General features: G+C 46.4%; 2 protein-coding genes across 2 annotated transcripts in view; one reads left to right on the top strand and one right to left on the bottom strand.

Annotated features, from left to right (window-relative positions):
- MED12L (mediator complex subunit 12L) overlaps window positions 1–1,323 on the top strand; it is a 155,016-nt gene extending 153,693 nt beyond the window's left edge. Inside the window, exons 43-44 of the mRNA XM_059822799.1 lie at window positions 569–650; window positions 1,097–1,323. Of these exons, the coding sequence (XP_059678782.1) occupies window positions 569–650; window positions 1,097–1,149 (135 nt within the window). The 3' untranslated portion in view covers window positions 1,150–1,323. The remainder of the gene's footprint in view (window positions 1–568; window positions 651–1,096) is intronic.
- A 3,125-nt stretch (window positions 1,324–4,448) lies between these two features.
- On the bottom strand, window positions 4,449–18,606 carry IGSF10 (immunoglobulin superfamily member 10). The gene is made up of 8 exons (XM_059822883.1): window positions 18,413–18,606; window positions 16,325–16,454; window positions 14,010–14,400; window positions 10,524–13,286; window positions 9,834–10,016; window positions 8,856–9,776; window positions 7,321–8,221; window positions 4,449–6,357 (listed from the first exon to the last, which is right to left on the bottom strand). Exons 1-8 carry the CDS (start codon window positions 18,604–18,606, stop codon window positions 4,449–4,451), a joined length of 7,392 nt encoding a protein of 2,463 aa, XP_059678866.1.
- Between the last annotated feature and the right edge of the window lie 1,565 nt (window positions 18,607–20,171).

The raw sequence follows: 20,171 nt of genomic DNA, 5'->3' as shown, positions 1-20,171 counted from the left end.
AGCGGGCATGCGGCGCAATGACCGTGTGCTTTGTGCTTACCCTTCTTCTTACCTGAAGTGCCGTTGCCCTGGGAAAAATATTTTTCTGAAGCTTCTTTGACTGTTGTGCTTCAACTACATGTAAGTGTTTAAAAATGCTAAAAAGGCTGTTAATTTTGAGTTGCAGTTTTGATTTGCCTTGTCTTTGAACAACGCAGACAGTAACGCTGCTTAGAGTGACTTGCAGGATGAATCCTGGCCTCTCCAGAGGTGGAAAAGGCGGAGACTGACTCTGTCCCTTGTGTCTGGCTGGACACGTGTGACGCCTGTAACACAACTGGAAGTGTATGAGATTTCAGGGAATGAAGAGAACAAATGTTCTGTAAGTTCTGAGTGTGCTCCTTGTGTCCTTACCGTGCTGTTAAAATCCGGTCAGGACCTGCTGCAGAGGCCCGCCTGCCTCCTTGCTGTCCCCTCCACCGGCTCTGTCAGCAGCTGAGGGGGTCGCGCAAGTGGAACGCTTCTGTGGTTACCTGACATGGCACTTGCGCTGCGCCTGTTTCTTTCATCCTTCATGTTTCTTTTGCAGTTTCCACGGCAAGGCTTACAACAGACACAGCAGCAACAACAGACAGCGGCGCTGGTCAGGCAGCTCCAGAAGCAGCTCTCAAGTAAGTGTGAGTGTGCACAGATGTACGTAAATACGTATGTATATTTGAATATGCAGTTATCTTTCTGGAGATGTTCTGCCTATTTAAATGCTGCCATATATACATGCAAGTAATTTACCTACTGACGGCTGGTTACCCATCCCAGTGGTGATGTAATACTAAAATTCTGGTGCTAGTGCATCCCACAGATTTTTGCTGGTCTCCAGAGAAGCCCCAGTCACCCACAGGGCTGGGGCTGGTGGCCCAGTCACAATTTGCTGCATGTTTTCTCCCCTCGCTTCTATAGTCCTACTGCAGGCAAAGTCCCCGAGGAAACGAGCACCTCTTGTGTGCGTTAGGTATATGAGGGAATGTATTGACTGCGGTTTGCTACCGCTGCGTGAAATACAGGTATTTTTCTGTATGTCTGTAGAGGCACAAACACTTCCCTTTGCTTTATCAACCAGGTAATCAGCCACAACAAGGAGTGAACCATTATGGGCATCCTTCACACTTCTAAATCAGAGATGGGAGGGAGACGTCGTGTTACGTTTGCACTGAAGAACAGAACATTCAAAATTCAATGCACTAGTTATTGCTAGAAAGCAGACTTTAGTTTTCTTCTCTTATTATTTCAATGATTATTTTTTGTGCTGCAGTTGATGTGAATATGTAACAAGGTGGGGTTTTTGGGTTTGGGGATTTTTTTTTTGCGTTTAACTAGATTTAAATGTATGGACTCGTGGGCCTATTTGAAGAATGTTATTGCAGATTTTATGAATTTGGTGCTTTTTAGGTCCTGTTACTTTCAAAGAGGACAGAGAATGCTGGATTTATTTATTTGTGGGAAACACTTTTTTGGTTTTTTTATTAGTTTTTGGGTTTTTTGTTTTGGTTTTTTTTAAGAACTGCACTGGACCAAACTACTGAACTGAAAGGCACTTCCGATTTTGGCATAAAAGTTAATTTGTTCATTAAAATGTTCACCTCTTTCTTTGTTGGTAGAACAAGCATCAGTTTAAATTGTGTTTATTTCACTGTAATTTTCATATGCACTTTATAAAGTTCTTTGTTTAAAGTACCAATTTTCTCTTGCTCTCATTGTGGTAAGAAGGTGCTGAAGTGGGTTTATTGCTTGTATTAGAACTTCTTAAAGTTTATATTAAAAGCCACAATGTAACGTTAATAAACCTACGAGAAATAGCAATGTTTCACATTTGGTCTTTTTAATATAAAGTTAACTGGTGAACTTCCAGTTCTAACGGAGTGCACAACGTACTAACAGTCAAAGCGGGTTTTGCTCCACTCGCGTAGGGAGGTCACCTCCTGGTAAAGCCTCACGTGCAGCGAATCTCCATGTCCCGCTCGATGCCTTCAGTAACAAGTCTCGTACCAGCTTTCACAAAGTGAGGGTGGAAAAGCCACCGAAGCCCTTTCGGTGGTTTCAGCGCTTCTGTAGCTGACAGCTCTTTGCGCCGACGTCGCCCTCGAGGAGTTAGTCCTGTTACCTGTGTCTGCTCCCAACATCGTCGTGTGGTAAGTGTTCCAAATTCCGGGTTTGAGTCTTGATTGCTGGGTGAGTTTCAGCAGTGTAAGGCATTATGTGTTACCAGCTGAGTGCGAAACCACTCGTAAATTACAAATCAAAATTACTGCAAACAAATCGTTATTATTCAAATCTGTACAAATATATCATAACTTTGCTCATATTGGAGTTGAAAAAACAGAATAGATTTACTACTATTTTATGTAACTTAGGAGTTAGTCTATATGATTATTGTTTTAAATACATTCATTTTGAAAGCAGAACATGCAGGGCATTTAAAATATACATAGGAATATTTTTTCCCTGTTTTGTATTAACTCCATTTGCTTAATTTACCATACGAATTGTTTCTAGATGGTATCACAGTCAGGTGCTTTTGGGGAGTGGGGAAGACTGCACTGCGCAAGCTTCAGAGGACTCAGGAGGCAGTACCACCAGCTAATGAAATAATACTCACTACACCGAAATCTGTAGAAAAGTAGATTTTGACTGGCTTTTACAATAGTCAGGTAAGTCTTACTCATGCAAAAGTTGTTTCTGTTCAGGTTTTTTTAAGGAGATTTACTGTTCTTCATAGGAGCTAAAGCTATTACAGATACTAATCCGTGAGGTTTGTGCAAGCCAAGCATTTTGTGGCTACTGTTCCATCAACACTGTGGAAGGAGGGAACAAGCGCACAGCAACCTGTTTGTAGTTGACATCAGGAAACAATCGAACCAGCACAAAAGCAATCCAAGCTGAGGTTATAGTCTTAAATAAAAAAAAAATAAAAATTCCCCAGGTTGATTGTGATGTGGTGAAATGAGTTACAATCTGCATTTAGCCCTTGGCATTTGAATATTTTCTCACTGATGAGTGTCTCGTGTGCTGATCAGCTGCTGCCACGAGATGTCAGCGCAAGCGGTTCAGATGCTGCTGTCGTGTTAGCGCTGAGCAGTTTCATTGGGGATGCTTCTTGTAAGCGGTAGATCGTACAGGCCCAAAAAAGACGCGTTACAGTTCTTGGATCTTTTATTATTTTAAATGATGTAAACAGCTGGAACTGTTCACGAGGCAGGGGATGGTTATGCTGAACCCTTCATACATCCATCCATCAGGCTTTCTGTAATGGATGAAGAGACCACTCTCCTCCAACAGCTCTGGCTTCAGCCGTGCCCTCTCTTGTCCGCTCCAACGGGATCAGGCAGTGCCGGGCGCCGCCGGCCGCGGGACGAGCTGGGACCATAGAGGCAGCGCAGTTTCTTCCATGAGACGCATAGGTCCTGAATTTGCAAATTTAAGGGGAAAGGCTGCATTGCATGTCTTTTGACCCCTCTGTCCTGACATTAATCTCTCTCCTAGGAAGAAAATAAGAAACTCTGAGCTTTAGTTACTGGCTTAATTTTTTAAAGATTGATTTGACCAGTCCCAGCTGTGATTCATGAGTGTAAAATGTGTAGGTAACCATTTCCTACCATTGTGAAGGCATTTTTCCCTCATGTACAGAAGCTGCCTTCTTAGACCTATCTACTGAATTGAGAAAGCAGAATTCTGAATTTATAGGCAAATGGATGCAATTGTTTTCTAGTGAGAAATCTTTAAAAAATGCTTTTGTGACAAAAGGAAAATGATACCAAGCTGGAGTGTTTCTACATGCGGTCTGTACACCTTTTCTAAACAGTGCTAAACAGAGCTTACTCTCTCGTTTAAAAATGAGAACAAAGTTGTTCTGTATGTATCATCCCAAAGTTCGGCAAAAAAGACTGTGTGAAACGGAGCTGTATTATTAAAAATACTTCACTACTTGTTTCACCACTGAATATTTATTTAAAAAACATACTAAATATTCAAACATATTAAGAAGGTAATCTGCATCACAATAAAATCTCCTCTTTGGTTCTCAGATACTCTTGTTTTATGTGATCCATGCTCATGATAGTCATACAAGATTAAACTAATATGAAAAAGTCTATCCTTTACTGAAGATCTCTAGGTAAGTTTCCAGAAAGTAATTCTCTTTGATATTCAGTGTTTGTTAGCAGAGTGGAAGTGCCTTAATTTTGTTTTTATTTGAGTCTCTTTCATCACTGAAAGAACCAATGCTAGGTATAATGCTAGATCTGATCTCCCCCAAGCCCTTCCTCTCTTTTTTTGCACGGTCATTGCAGACTGAATACTGTAAATGTATTTAGGCACTTACATGCCTACGGCTGCCTTTGATTAAACTTATTCCAAGAATAAACTCAGTCCAGCTGTAGACTTTGTTAACAATCACTCATGCTGTATTTCTTATTTCAGATGACATGAACATATGTTACTGCGAAATCACTGCCAAGATGGTTCTTTGCTGTGCACTTGTATGCGCCAGAATCTGAGGGTCGGGGGTTCTGGATGAGTAATGTCCCCGGGGGGCGAAGCAGTTTGCTCCCAGATGCTCGGCCTTGGTGACCTGTAGAGAGTACCGAGTGGCCAGGTAATTCCCAGGTAATTTCTGGTTTGGGTATTCCCAGAGCTGTGCAGTGGAGCTGAAGCGTTGCACCCGGCATCGTGTGTAGGGTCTGCGGTGGTCTGTTCGTAATCCTCGGGGGATAGGCTACAATAACGACAGGAACAGTTATAGAGGAATCTCCGGCATTATTGTGGGCCTTACACACATAATCTCCTCTGTCGTGAATGGTGGCTTCTCGTACAACCAAAGTACCGTTTTCCAGCAGTGCGTATTTCCTGTTGATCTGCGGTCGATCCAGCACGGAGCCACCTGGCAGAGTCCACGCCGTATTTGGTTTGGGACTCCCATCAGACAGGCAGTGAAGCGATAATGACTCCCCGCTAATGCCCTTCACTGGCCCCGCTGGGCGAGTGAGAATGTTGGGCTTCTGGCCAACCTCCAGGATGATCAGCTTTTCGATATAGCCAACGTTATTCCTGGCAGCACAGCGATACTTTCCCACCTTGTCTCTATCAGGATTATAGATGGTAAGGGTACCGTTGCTTCCTGTGAGGAACTGGGAGGTCTTGATGCTGCTGGAAAACCACGTGCCATTAGGCAACATCCAGCTTACGTCAGGTGGTGGGTTTCCATCCACAGAACAATTCAATGTGGTAGCTTGTCCAGGTTTTGCTATTATTTTTTCATTGAATGGATTTTTAAACATCGGTCGCCTTAGCATTTCTAATACCTCCAGCTGCACCACCAACATACTCTCTCCTCCATCATTACGTGCCACACAGATAAAATCTGCTGTGTCAGAAAGCCTTATGTTCCGAATCTCAAGTGTCCCATTCTTGTGTACTACAATCCTGCTCCCGTAATACGGAGCTGTTAGGAAAATATTATCAGGCATGATCCACATAATCTGAGGGGGAGGTGTCCCTTCTGCCCTACAGTCAATTTGTTTCTTTGAATGCTTCACTGCCGTCACCTTCATGATTGTTTTGTTCACGTATAAGCCATTTATGATAGGTGGTTTAGCAACAACATCCAGTTTATACAATTTTGTATCATCCCCTCCAGGATTACGAGCAACACACATATACTCCCCAGCATCTAACAGTTTGACTTGACGGACTGATAGAGAGCCATTGAGGTGCAGGAAGTGTCTGGCTGTTGACGAGGAGATCATGTCACTGGACGGTAGCAACCAGAATATTTTTGGCTTGGGTTCTCCAGCAGCTTCACAGTCCAGTAATGCCGTATCTCCAGCTTTCACTTTAACATATGTCTTGTAATTGTGCTTTATCTGAGGGGCTGACATGATGACCGTGACGCGTATCTTCATTTCATCTCTTCCCAGTGTGTTTTGCGCATAGCAGGTATAATCCCCTCCTTCTGTTACTCCAGCTTTGTTGAGATACAGAGTTCCATTGTCAAAAAGGACGTATCTGCGAGTCCTGCGTCCACTGTCATCTGCCAGCATCGCGTTATTGATCACCGTCCCATCTGGCAAACTCCAGGATATTTCTGGTGTGGGTGACCCAGAGGCCTTGCAGTCCACTTTGAAATCTTTTCCGTATGGCACCAGTTTCTTGAAATACTGTTTCTGGTCAATCTTGGCTGGTTTCATTGTGATGCTGACTTTCATCAGTATCAGATCATCTCCTATTTTGTTTCTTGCGACACACAAATAGTCACCTGCATCCTTTTCAGTAACTGCCTCAATAACCAAGGATCCATTGGGGTACACATGGATTCGACTTCCCATTCTGTTGCAGGGGGAAAAAGAGGAAAAGAATTACAGAACAAACACTGGAGGTGAATACTGAGCACTAAAAGTGACTGACAGTATTAACAGCCTGATAAGATACAGAAGCTCTCTCCAAAGGCGCTGTGTCCACACCACCCGCCGACCCGGCGGGCTATAACCTGATGTAGCTGCCGCTTTTGTTGTCACGTGGATGTGCACGTGCTTGCTGACTCTACCCAGGCGTGCAAAGCTGCACCACGCCACCTCTGCCTTCCTGAAAACTGTTCTGTGGACAAATGAGCCTGTTGAACCTTACGTCCCTCGACCCGCCGGCCTCTGCTCCTCTCCCTCGTGCTTCTCCTTGCAGATAACCCGCAGCACTTGCCCCCAGCCAGGGGCAGCTGGCAGTGCTGCTGCGTGTGGTCCAGAAGGATACTTGGCACCGAGTGGTTCCTCCCTGGCTGCCTGTCCTGCAGTAGGGCAGGGCCTGGACCTCCCTCCTCAGCCCAGCTGCAAGTTCTCATGAGCCTGCTAGGAACACCCTGACCTGCAACTGTCCCTCCCAGAGCGAAGGGGCGGTGTTACCGTGGGAGGGGGGGTGGGGGTGGGACCCTCGAAGGGACACTTGGCAGAGACTACAGAAGCCTCTTCCCCCTGAGTCTTACTTCGCAAATCTCTTGTAAATAACTTTTCCTCCTATAAAATGACCAAATTTCAGCCAATGTATGATTAACATCAGTTTCCTTAATTCAAATACAACTTGTATCCCTTTTGGTAAGACCTCACCCACTTATGACAATTGATGAGGTCTGTTATTAGATGTGTCATAAAAAGCCATCACCACAGATTTTCACCATTGTTAAACATTTAAAAGGGAATTTAGTTCACAATGTATTGTTTCAGTGATGTAACAGTCTCTTATACGAGCACCAGAGAAGACAGCGTTTGAAGTTTCAAAGAGGTGGGGGAAAAAGACTCCTACCTGTGCCACTGGTCAACAACTGCCTTGGAGGGTAACCTCCAGATGATCCTGGGCTTTGGCTCCCCAGTCGCTGTGCAGTTCAGAAGCAACTTATCCCCAAAATTCAACTGAGTCATTTCCTGAGAGGCGGCAGCTATTTTTGGAAGCGTATCTCGGTGTTCCACCACGAGGCTCACCACCCTCCTTTCCGAGCCAGTCGAGCTTGTGGCTATGCACTCGTAATTCCCGCTGTCAGAAGGGGCGATGCTGCTGAGGTGGAGGGTACCGTTGGAGAACAGGAACAGCTTTGCATTTACAAGCTGCAGAGGTTTCACCACGGTGCCGTCGAAGAGGACCCAGTGGACACTGGGCTGAGGATTCCCTCTCACGGTGCAAGGGAGTTTCAGATCTTCCCCCATCATTCCTTCAACGCGTTGTCTCTTCTCTTCCAGAATAGCGGGAGGTGCCGCAATGACCTGCAGTTTTACAACCAGCGTGTCAGTGCCCGCGGGGTTTTTAGCCATGCATGTGTAGAGGCCCCTGTCGTAAACAGTGACTTCCTTGATAATTAAAGTGCCATCTGGTTCCACATGAACTTTGTTATTTCCTGTGGAAGAGTCAGAGATGTGCGTTTTATTTGCTAGAACCCACCAGACGGTGGGAGGAGGCCTGCCCTCAGCTCTGCACTTCATTGCCAAGGGCTTTCCGGAGTGAGCGGTGAGGAGCTGCCACCTGCCACCGGTGATGCGAGGTGGGTAGGCCACTACCGACAAGGTGACCAGGAGCTGTGCCACGCCGTGTGCATTGGCCGCGGTGCACAGGTACTGCCCGCGGTCCTCCAGGCCCACCTGGGCAATGAAGAGCGTTCCGTTGGCAAACACCATCCATCTGCCGTCAGCTCGGCTCTCCAGAGCATCGGTCCCTACAGAAGCAAGGGGACCACAGCGCAGCACGTCAGAACCTCTCTCTTCTGTTTCTTTTTACTCAGTCCCTGAAAACGCTTTTCCCATCCTGGTCTACTTTGCCCAAATAACCAAGACAATAGTGGTAAGAAACAGAGAAATAATAGTATTTTGCTTATACAGTGACAAAGCTTTAAAGTAAACCCAAAACTCAGTCCTCAGTAGAGGTGAAGTTTGGATAAAGCAGATGGGGCTTTGCATATCCAAAAATATTTTGGCATAGCTTTAACTTGATTTGACGGTTTGTTACCACAGACAGATTTTTCTTTTCACTTGTCTCACTGTTCCGAAATAGCAGGTAACATACAATAACTGTTGAAATCTTCTCACAATAAGCACAGAATTATAGTCAAATACAGATTATATCTTTCTTTTTTTTTTAATCTCCCTAAAGAACTGTTTCATAATGAGTAGTAAGACACTCCAGCAAGTGTGCTGGGATATCTTTCTTTCTCACTGTTTCCAAGTTCATCTTTTCACTGATACTTCACGGTACTCTTAAATGAAGCAATACTTGAGTTTGGCACACAAAACATCTGCCAAATTACAAGACTATAATGGAAGGTCAATTCTAGAGAGGTTTATCAAGCTTACCTGATGATATCTTGGTCCACTGTATTGTTGGACGGGGGCTACCGGTAGCTTCACAAGGAATAAAAGCATCTGAATTAGCTAGCACAGTAAAAGCAGCTAATTTTCCTCCAATTATTCTGGGCTTTGCAAAATGATTTCTGCTTAAAGAGCCCAAGGCTATAGGATTGGTGGTAGTAGTTTCTTGAACTTGTCTCTTTTCAGACCAGCCTTTGACAGAACTCTCCTTGTGCCTTCCCCACAGCGGAGCATACGGAGTCGCGATCTGTGATGCCTTCGGTATGGTCAGTGCATTAACTGTCAATGTGTTGCCTCTCTCTGTGACTTTTGCAGAGGGCTTCTGCCAGAATTTGATTTCCCCCCGTGGAGGCGAGGTGGTTCTCGCAGCACGTGCAGGCGGCACAACTGCTGTTAAGGCTGGCAGTGGGGTGGGATGCTGAGCGCTGGGAGGAGTGATGTCTCTGGTTGCAGCAGGAACTCTGGTACTTGACTTGGTTCTTGCTGGGAATGTGGGCTGTGCTATGTGGTTTTCTTGGATAACTCTCTCTTCCATTTTTGGGTGTGATTTTTCACCTGCCGCTGTGGTGGCTTTGATTTGCTGAGCCGGTTCTGACCCAGACGTTGCACAGACTGTGGCAGGTCCTGTGCTTGTGGCACTGAAAGGCTCTGAAAGCAGTGGTGTGGTTTGGATTGGCGTGGTGGGGCCCTGAGCGATACGACTGTCGGGTGGTGATGTGGCTGGCTGGATGTTCCTCCGTGTGACAGGCATCGCTGACGCCTGCGCAGTTGCTGTGGGCACGTGCTGAGGTGCCTCTGGTGTGCTAAGGATCCACAGTGCTGGCATTTCTGTTGCTGAGGCTGCACTTGCGCTCTCAGAGAGAGGTTTTGCAGGCGTAAGACTTGTAGGCGTAATTAATGATTTAACTGTTGTCACGGCAGGCGTGGCCGTATTCACAGAGGGAATCGCTGCAGTGCTGTGGCCTGCAGTCACGCTTTGTGAAGTAGATGCTTTAGGGGGCCTCTTCCTCCTCTGACCTCTCTTTCTTCCTATTCTGAATATTTTACTTCTGATGACTTTAGTATCAGTTTGCGGAGTAATAATAGGTGTAACTGTTGGCTTCACACTTGTTACATCCGTTTCTTTGGTTGCAGCAGTTGCAAGATGAGAGTAAGAATGCGGTTTTGCAGTGGGAAGATGTTCTTCTGACTTACCATTGCCATAATGAATAGGTTTGTTTAAAGACCAGAAACCATTGCTGTGATTCCCACCTGTTGAAATGGGTGTAAAGTGCAAAGGAGGTATTTTGGACATAGATAATGCTGCCGTAGTTTTAGGAAGCATGGTCGACAACTCTGTTGATGGAACCGTACCTGTCTGTTGTTTTGGTAGCTTCTTCAGGACCTCTTTTTCTGCACCACTTCCAAAGAGACGTTCCCACGTAATTTTTCCTCTTTGGGAATTTTTTGGTGAGGTTCTAGGCTTAATGCTGGGTGAGACTGATTCAAGGGTAGAAGGCATCTTAGTGCTTATGGTATGTGCAATTTCTGTAGCGGTATGAGTTGTGTGGATTGCCACTGTTGGTGGTCTGATGCTATAAGGTTGGACTCTATCAGTATTTGTCTGAAATGGAGCACTGGTATCTAATTTCAATTGAGGGGTATCTTGGGTGCCCTTTGTAACGAAAGGCACAACTGTCGTAGCAGCTTTTTGCCTTGCATTAGGTTCATTTTCCACTTCCCTGAGGAATGCTGTGTTTTGAGGAGTACCTGCTGAGTGCTCCAATGGCATATTCATGGTAGAGGGGGAGGACAGAGGTGCTCCTGGGCTAAATGGGTTGATGGAGCTGCTTACATTATTTAAGGTTTGTAAACTTGATACGTATTTCATATGCAGTTGAACATCTGCAGCCGCAGCTGTACTTCCTCTGACAGATCCTGGCCTCCCAAAATTGTATCTGTGCTCTTTCCTACTTGGAATATGTCCTGGTCTAACAATTCGTCTCCTACCAGAAATTTTCCTTCGTCTTCCATATTGCTGCTGGGCCTGGGGCGTACGAGTTGTAACATCCTGACTAATCCGAATTTGCTGATGAGCAATGACAGTTGAGGCCAACGGTGGCTTAGGAGTTACTCGTTTCTGAGTACTATGAAAATAAATGTGACCAAATTCAGGACTTCGTTCACTGACTGTCACTACAGGTATCTGGTGATCTGTTTGGGTGGAAATCTTATCAATAGACTCAGTAAAAACATGTAGCTTGCCCACTGCGTTTTGGGAAGTTACAGACTTGCTGGTGTCTGCAACATCTGTCAGGGGTGTCGTAGATACAGATGTTAAATGCTGGTTTTTACTTTCCCCAGAATATACCAACCTTTGCCCAGCAGGGAAGAGTGTAGATGTTCTACTTGCTCCATATGACACAGCTGATTGTTTTATACCATTTGCCAATATTTGACTTAAGTCAGATCTTTCCCATGAGTTTGTAACTGTAGGTTTCAGGTATGTTTGTGGCCTTCTGCTGTCAGATGACAGAAACTGTGAAAAAGGAGAGGGTAGGGGAGTTACTGCCTCTGCAACCAGGAGAGCAGTTTTCCTAGCAGGAGTGTTACTCGTGGTCATCTCAGGCCCTGCAGTTATCACGCTTTCCATTGCTCTCCCCGGAGTAGATCCAGTGGCCGTCTCTGTTACTGGTATCATGAACTCTTCTTCTGGAGATATGTGATCACCAGATGTTTCCTCCTCATCCCCACGTACTTCTGAGAACTTACGGACTTGAATAGGTGGTTTCGTTGCAACTGCTCCTCGTTTTTCTATCAATGTTGAGTTCCTCTTTGTTTTTTCCAGAAGGGCTGCCCAGCGCTGTGGATCGACTCTCCTGGCTGAGGAAACAAACTGTCTTCTCTGTCCTCTAAACCGCCTGCTTATTTTGTCCCTGTAGTGCCTGTAAGTCATTTTCCCATAGGTGTTCCTTTTACGTGCACTCTGCGCGACCCGATTCCTGGATGCTGCAGCAGCAGATTCCTGATTAGCTGTCAAGGTAGCTAGAGTAGCTAAAGGATGTTTCTGTGTTGTAGCAGAGGCCAGCATTGCATTGCCAGAGCCGTCGCCCTCTTCCCATTCTCCCGCAGCTACGTGCTGCTTCTTTAGAGTGGTTTCAGCCGTTCTAACTAGCACGTGGAAAACCAAAAGATCAACACCATACTGGTTGGCTGCAACACATCTAAAGTAGCCACTGTCTCGCTCTGTGACCCCTTGGATTCTCAAGGTACCGTTGTCAAAAACATGTTTGTTTCCTACAGAATGATGAAGAATCGCATGCTCAGGTAACACCCAGCTAACGGCAGCATCTGGAACAGCAGTGGATGTACAGGGAAGGTAGAGCGTGCTGCCAACAAACGTGGAAAGTTGGGCTCCATTTACACTATTGTGCTCCACGTGAGGATCGACCACAGTTATTCTAAATGTGAGAGTATCTGCGTCGTCGTAATTTGTGCCTATGCAGTGATAAAGCCCAGCGTCGAAAGTATCAGCTGTCCGTAACGTGAATGTTCCAGTTTTAACTACTACGATTCTTCCATCCTCGCTGATATAAGGAGCTCTAACTTTGCTCCCATCAGCCAGTATCCACTCTATTGCAGGAGCTGGTTCCCCAATTGCTCGGCACTCTAGTTCTACGCTCCCCCCAACTAGAACAGTGTGCTCCATTTGTGTTTTGTTGTCCCTGGAGATGATGGTCCAGTTATTTCTCACCTGTTTTTTGTCAGCACTGGGCAAAATAATCCGCACATCTGTAAAGTACTGGATGTGCAATGTGTTAAGTGTGGTTGCCGTCCTGTCTAGCTGTAATGCCACTTTGCTTTGCATTAACCAAGATGGTTCAGCTCTCAGTTCAGTCTCAATATTGGTAAAAAGTTCGTCTTTTTCAGAGTAGATTTGTTTGTATTTGTAACTAATAAAATGCATGTTAGTTGCTAGGACATTCCTTTCCAGTTTTAAGGGAGAATTACTGTACAGTGCCAGTATGCTCCACAGCTGCTGAATATGTTCATAATCAATGCCACACACAAGGAATGCTGAGAAAGATGTTTTGAGTACTGTATTGTTGCCGTCTTTGTCAAATGAGATGGGAGACATTTCTTTAGGTTTTTGGATGTTGCAAACCAAGTTACCTCGACTTCCTGCTTGGTCAGTCATGTTCAAAACCATGGATCCTATAGGAGCTATGAAGTCCTCGGCAGATACGGAACTGAAATCTCCATCATCGGGCACTGTGAGGTTTTTAAATTTCACGGAGTCCTGTATGGCTGGCTTAGTGCAGGTTAAAGATGCAGAAGGAATATCCACTAAGCTTTTCCCTTTACGGTTTTTGGGACTAGCACAAACTGGGCATTGCTGAGCACCAGAACTTCTGTCTTTTTTGCACTTTATAACATCTGAAGGGAAGAAAAATGCAGTAAGCTTTTGTGATACAATTTTTTAGTATGAAAAAAGACATATGGCTACCAGCAGGGTGTTCTCTTGAATAGAATATTAACAAAGTTTATCTTAAAGAAACCTGTGAAAACCTGAAGTGACCTAAGAAAACCTGTGAGTTTTCACGGATAAAACTGCTTCAGGACCGTTGCTTTCACAGCTCAGTACAGCGTCCTCCTGTCCCAGTGGTTCTACAGCGTGCAGGCGGGCTCTGCCGTGGTACGTGGCCATAGCTTTGTCCTGAGAGACACGGGCCCGAGCAGTCTGGGGTAAACACTACGCTACCGTGTGCAACCTCTGCTCAGGGCAGCGACAGAGAAAGTCTTTGAGTCCCATTTCTTTTTCGAAGATTCGAGTACAATGTGGCCTCCACTCTTGCCAGTTACATAAAAATTAGCTTCCTTATTCCCTGTGGATTCTCTTGGTGCACAGAAGCTTTGCCCTGGCCAAGGAAAACGTTCCACTAAGGAAAGCTGCACTTGGGAACGGGTTAAGACCACTAGATTCATTTAATCTGGGAAACTGAATGGTATTAATCTGTTTATCCTGATTACACGCACCAACAAAACCCCTGTCTTCCAGACTTTTCTGGGAGAATAAATAAATAAAGGACAATTACCTTTGTCAGAAAGACTAAGATGCTGTAACATGATTAAAAAGCATAAACAAAGCCTTCAGCTCACCTGGTCTCTCTTTTGCCCATTCTGCAAACCACTGTAGATTGCAATCACAGGACCACGGGTTTCCGTGAAGGTAAATGCTCTCTAGCTCAGATGCGTAGGAAAACATCTCTTGTGGTAGTGAAGTCAACACATTGTCTGACAAATATATGTGCTTCATGAAGGATATTTTAAATATTTGGCTATAGCACGAGGTGACAAAAGTATCTGGATGAAGCTGCTTAATTAAATTTCCTTCCAAGTGAACCAACCTCAGTGATGTGAGTCCGTAGAAAACGTTGGGATTTACAAATTCAATTTTATTGTGGTCCATGTGCAGCCGTACCAAGCTCTTTAGACCATAAAAAACATCCTGCTGAAGTACTCTGACCTTGTTATAACTCATTTTTAAGACCTGTTGATGAAAAAGTAACACGTGTATAATATTCAGCCATGTTACATTGTTATAAGACTCCTAACAAATTTTGATTGATGGTTACTCTGTGAAGTGAAAGTACTTCACCAGACCAGTAATGTGGGTGATCGGAAAAAAAACTTCGTAGGAGGAACTATTTTTAAATGCAATGTTAAGTTGCAGGACTACGAGGATGCTTTCTTCTTCCAACAGTCCATCAGGTGACACTTCAGCAGTCACATTTACAAAATGCAGTGATTAAAAAATAAAATAAAGCAATGCTTATTTCTCGTTCAAAAAATCCCAATTAAACCACACTTGTGAAAAGGGTAAGCAGAATCTGACCACAAACTGTGGTAGTGATTTTTGTTCCAGCCAGGACTATGACTATAAAAATGCATGCAACGGTGTATTTTGTTTGATGTTTAACCAACAGAACTGCAAAGTGTGTTCCCAGTTTCAGGATTTGTGTTGTGTGAGGTGTGTACTTGCCAAACCTCAGCTCTCAGGTGCCATTTTGCTGCTGACAGGTTAGAAGTCAAATTTGTAACTATGCGATGAACAAATCTGGCATATTGCTGAAGTATTAAATATGGTACCCGAGACGGCCTTTTTGTTGTTAATTTTCCTGTTAGAATTATACTGTTACAGTCACAAATTCTGTATTTTGAAAATTAGCAAGAAAAAAAGTACAAAATCACAATTACGTGCAAGTTTATTTTATTTGCCAAATATAATTCCATTAAAACTGTCTGTAACTGTGTTGCCATCTTGCTTGTTGATAAGGGAGGACCAGCTTACAGGACCTCATAAAGCTTGTTTTATGAAGGCAGTTGCAAGGACTTAGCAAGCAAGCCTTCAGGCACAGAACTACCCTTTATGAGGGTTAATGAAACCTGAAGATCTGTACGCTCCAAAGCTTGTCTGGTTTCTGCCTTTCCCTCCCACCTCTGCCCCCTAATCCTCTAAACCCAGCAACTGAGCCAAGACCATGTTTTCTGTCAGAACAGTTCAGGTCTCTCATGTTCTTAGTAATAATGTTGTAGCTGTGATAACTTTCTATAGCAGTTAATAACCGCTCCAGATGGAAATCTAACTGCAGAGTAAGTGTTACCTGTACATCGAATGAGTTGGGAGTGGTTGTTCCTAAATAATCATGTAAGTACTTCTTTATATATGGATAACTACATGGCACATCTACACGGCACAGTGAGATACTGAGACAGCTCCAGAATCCCTCTATGACACTGGCCATTTACTACTTTTTACAATATATGTAAATATAGGTAATATTTTATAAATAGGTAATATTTCAGTTAAAGAACAAAACAGGCATCAAATAGTACATTTTAAAAGTCCACAAATACACATTAAATTATAAACCCAAGGAACTATAGTTATTTTAAAGCATTAAAACGTTTCTTTGTAGTATGTTCAGCTTCTGTTCAGTAGGAGCCATTTTTAACGCAGAAGGGGACAGGGCTATACTGTACTGAAGTGAAAGGGAAATCTGGATGGAAAACAATCCTCAAAAAAAAAAAATTGACCAACAAATTAACCAAAGACAAGTTTCCTACCACAGATGCAGTACTTGGGGCTCTGCAATCTTTCTCTCTTGTGAGAAAGAGAGTTTCAACTGCAGTTGCCCATTAAGATATTGCTGACAGATATCTATCAATATGTTTGTCACGCTCTTTAAACTGTACCTGAATGCCCACCTGGGAAGGAAAGACCATTCCCATTAGGATACTGGATCTTGAAGGCCCTCATCTTTCACGTGGATACAATAAGAAACAGGAAACCAAAATGCTACAGACCAGTGGTCTGCTTCCATTTATCAGTATTACTGTAGATTGTTTAGAAGTCATAACAAACGTTAAGACTAGGTCATCTCCTAATTAAGATTAGGTCATTTAGTTCTTACCTGTAACGAATATAAATCACTGAACACCTTATCAGGGATTGCATTTATCTCATTGCTGTGCAGCATCAGTAACTCCAGTTTCTCCAGGCCAGAAAAATCTGTTTCCGTCAGTTTAAGCAAGCTGTTGTAACTGCAACAAAGATTGCATCCCAGACCCGGGTTTAGTCAGACAGCTAATCTTCACAAGTTTTAAAACAAACAAACAAAACCAAAACAAAAGAACAACTCTTTGGAAATGCATAAAGGTAGATAGCACTTCTGGTTGCTAAGACGAACTTCTAAGTCATTCCTTCCTGTTAGCACAAAATTTGGTAACTTTTCCAGGGCAGCTTTCTGAAGACGGTATTCACAGTGGATATGGAAAATAACTGCGAAAATGTGCAGACAAGAATGCCAGTTTTGGGCTTCAGTGTAGAAGAGCAAGGAGCTCCTGTAAGGGTAGAGCTGGGGATACACTGATGCCTCTTTTGATCGAGGGCTTTCCCAACACTGCAGCATCACAGAGAGGTCCGTGAACAAGAGCGAGCCTCCTTTGCTGTCCACTGGGAACTAGGCAAAACCAAGGGTACCGGGGTGTGACCTTCCTCCTGGGACCTGGACGACGACGGCTGTGCCTAGGCTACAGTGCAGGCGGGCTCTGCAGAGTGTCTTGCAGTCCCTCCCTGGTCCTCGGCTATGGACTATGCTGTCCGCCCTTTTCAGCTGTACATCTTGCGTTTTATTTCCACTCCACAGGTGTTCAGTGGTGCACACTACTTGTTAATGCAGACGTGGCCTCAGCCTCCCCTGATTTCCATGAGCATACATACAGCATGGATAGTCTAGGCTGGATTTAAACAGGGAACCAAAAATGAAAAAGAGCGCCCTTTAAGTGAGAGCTGCACCGCTATAGGAGGCTCTACCATCGGTCACATCTAAGCCTAGCCCGCGTGCGCGTTGACAGTGGTGATGCTACACTACCCCAGAATTGGTAGGTGTTGCGCAAGCCTGGCAAGTACTGAGTACCTGCTCTGCGCTGCCTTTGACTTCGTGACTACTCTCACGCTTGCGTGACCTGATTAGCTATCGCAGGGACTCTTCCCATGCTGCAGTCACACCTCCTGTGCCCCGTGGTGACAAGTAAGTTGGACTGATTCACCAGTCAGACAGATGGCCTTTCCGTAGTAGTAATTAATGTATTTCAAACACACGTCCCACACCTCAGCTAACCCACAGTCCTCCAAAAGTACTGGTACTTAATTGTACGACTTCATGTACAGCACTTCTGGACAACATCACTGACAAAATCAATGGAAGGAAAGGGCAGGCAGAGTCAGGAGCTGGGATCTGGATGTGTTGCCTGGAAGCAGAAGGCAGATGAGGGGGAAGAGTTCAATGAAAACTTCCTTTTATACTTTCTGCATACATATATGGACGATTCAAAGGTTATGCCGTTCAAAAGTGGTACAAGGCTCAGCCAAATATTGCTGACTGGTCTCGTCATTTGATTGTATGAGAGAGGCCACTTGCTGGAAACTGCATTAACGGGCCAGCCGAGCCTGGGCATAATCTAGTCCCTGTTCCTTTTAGCCACTCACAGAACAGAACCATTTTGGAGGCTGAAATACTCAGCCAAGCGTTATTTCCCATAAACTCGATAGATAAAAGCATAGACACTAGCATTGTGCGACATTCTAAAGTCACAGCAAAGTCCCTGAAGATTTTAATACACATACAGATGTTCCAGCCCGCTGTCTGAGCTTATCTCTTCCCAAAAAGCATTCTCTCTATTTCCGACTCCTCCTGAGTTCCGTGTTACAGATGCACAATGTTCGGGTAATGTAAAAGCATCCATTTAAGTTCAAAACTTTTTGAAGTTCTTACATGCCCTGTGAGACATCCCCAAAATTTCCACTTGGTGTTGGTGGTCTTAGGCTTTGCCAGCTGTGACTGCAACCACTTCTGAACGCTGCGGCACAGCAAGCTCTTACGATTCATGTATTGCTTCGGTTAATTTTTAGCCCTGAATCTGGAAACTCTTAATTAGTGCTTTGCGAAGTGTTGAAAGGCAAGTGGTTAGAACATTTAAAATCTTAATGTCAAACATACCCCAGATTGATGCGCTCCACGTTTGGAGGGATGTGCGGCGGGACGGCGGTGAAGTACCGGAACGTGCAGTGCACCTCGGTGGGGACGTAGCAGGCGCAGAGCCTGGGACAGGCGGTGCTGCCGGGGAGGGCGGCCAGGCAGGCGCCGAGCAGGGGCCCCAGCCACCAGGGCCTGCCTCCGCCTGTCGCCTTCATCCTGCGGGAAGGGCTAGGCCAGCATCCTCCGGGGCAAAGGCGCAGACAGATTCCTGCGAGGAGAACAGCACGCGCAGGCGTTTCTAGGGACGTCCGTGCCGAGTTGCTCACTTTCAAGCTGTAAGAGCAAGAAGAATTTGGCAGCTTGAAAGAGGGACCAACCCACGAAACAGACCCAAAACTCCTGGTTTTCCCCTCGGTTTTCAGACGTTTGGCGTTCTAAAGGAAGAGCCTCAAACTTCTTCGTCTTAGTGCGGTGTGCCCCACGCGCTGCTGCTTACAGGTGAAGTTTTCCTTTCCGAAGGACGCAAACGAGACCGCTGCAGCACTGGGCTGCCGTTACATCCCGACCCCGGTTATGCGAGCGTTTATACGTCTGCTAGCAATTTATCCCGGGGAAGGAACACGTCAGCTCCTTTCTTGCCAGCAATTATTCCAAGCAAAATTAACTAATTTCAAAGCCCGCGCGCAGAGCCGCCGTGCCGCGGCCCCGCGCCCCCGCCCGCCTGCGCGGCCGCCCGCGGCGCTTCCCCGGGGCCTCGCCCGGGCACCGGCCTCCGCCTGCCCGGCCCCGCCTGCGCCCGGGCGCGGGGCCCGCGGCCGCGCCGGCACCTGGCCCAGGGGCCGCCCGCCCCTACCTGCGCGGCCTCCGCGCCGGCGGCTCCCCCGGGCCGCGCTGGCGGCCGCAGTCCCCGGCGGGGCCGCTCCCCCGGGGCAGAGCCGGGCCGGCCCGGGGGGGGGGAGCGCGCCGCCGCCGCCGGCTCCGCCTGCCGGGAGGCGCCGCCGCGCTGGGGGGGTCCGCCCGCGCCCCCCGCCGCCGGCTCGGCCCGGCGCGGCTCGGGAGAGGCGCCCGCCGCCGCCGCCGCCGCGCCCCGGGGCAGCCGCAGCCGCGCTCGGGGGTGCTGCGCGCCCCGCGCCCCCCGCCCGGGCCCGGCCGCCGCCCCGCCGGGGCCTCCGGGGCCGCCGCCGGAGCAAGTGGCAGAGCAGCCGGCCCCGCAAGCGAGGAGCGGAACGGGCAGCGTCTGCCGCGGCGGGGAGGGTCGTGCGGGGCCCGGGCAGCGGGCTGGAGGCTTCGCTTTTGGGGAGCGACTTACCTCCCTTTTTGGATCAAGGCCATCAGCTCCCGGCGTTTTGCTGAACGGTGTTTGTAGCAGCGATAAACTTGACCGATGGCACGGTTCCACTGGAAGCATGCGTTAGACAAGGTTAGCAGATACCTTAAGACACGCTTACCTAGCGCTCTAGTAGCTCCGGAGCTGCTGAACTTTACAGTTCTATTTTCATAGATGCTCTAATGAATGCCAGATTATGATATGCAGTCAGGATTGGAAGTTACACGTGAACCCTCCAAGCCGAAGGAAACTTCGGTACGTCGCTGCTTGCACAAAGTCAGAATTCAGGAACTTTGAGGAAGCGCATCTTCCAAATGGCACTGGAAGAAGCCCCACAGCTCCTCACTCCCCTCTCCACCTCGTACTCATCACTATTATCTGCCAACAGCACTGCACGTGGAGCATCCCAGAATCACCGGATTGGGTAGGGCGTACCAGCATTGCTGACTTCTG

This window comes from Gavia stellata, chromosome 11 (assembly GCF_030936135.1).
Source record: "Gavia stellata isolate bGavSte3 chromosome 11, bGavSte3.hap2, whole genome shotgun sequence".
Lineage (NCBI taxonomy): Eukaryota > Metazoa > Chordata > Aves > Gaviiformes > Gaviidae > Gavia > Gavia stellata.
Note: the sequence above shows the minus strand (reverse complement) of the source record. Positions and strands in the feature narration are given on the sequence as shown.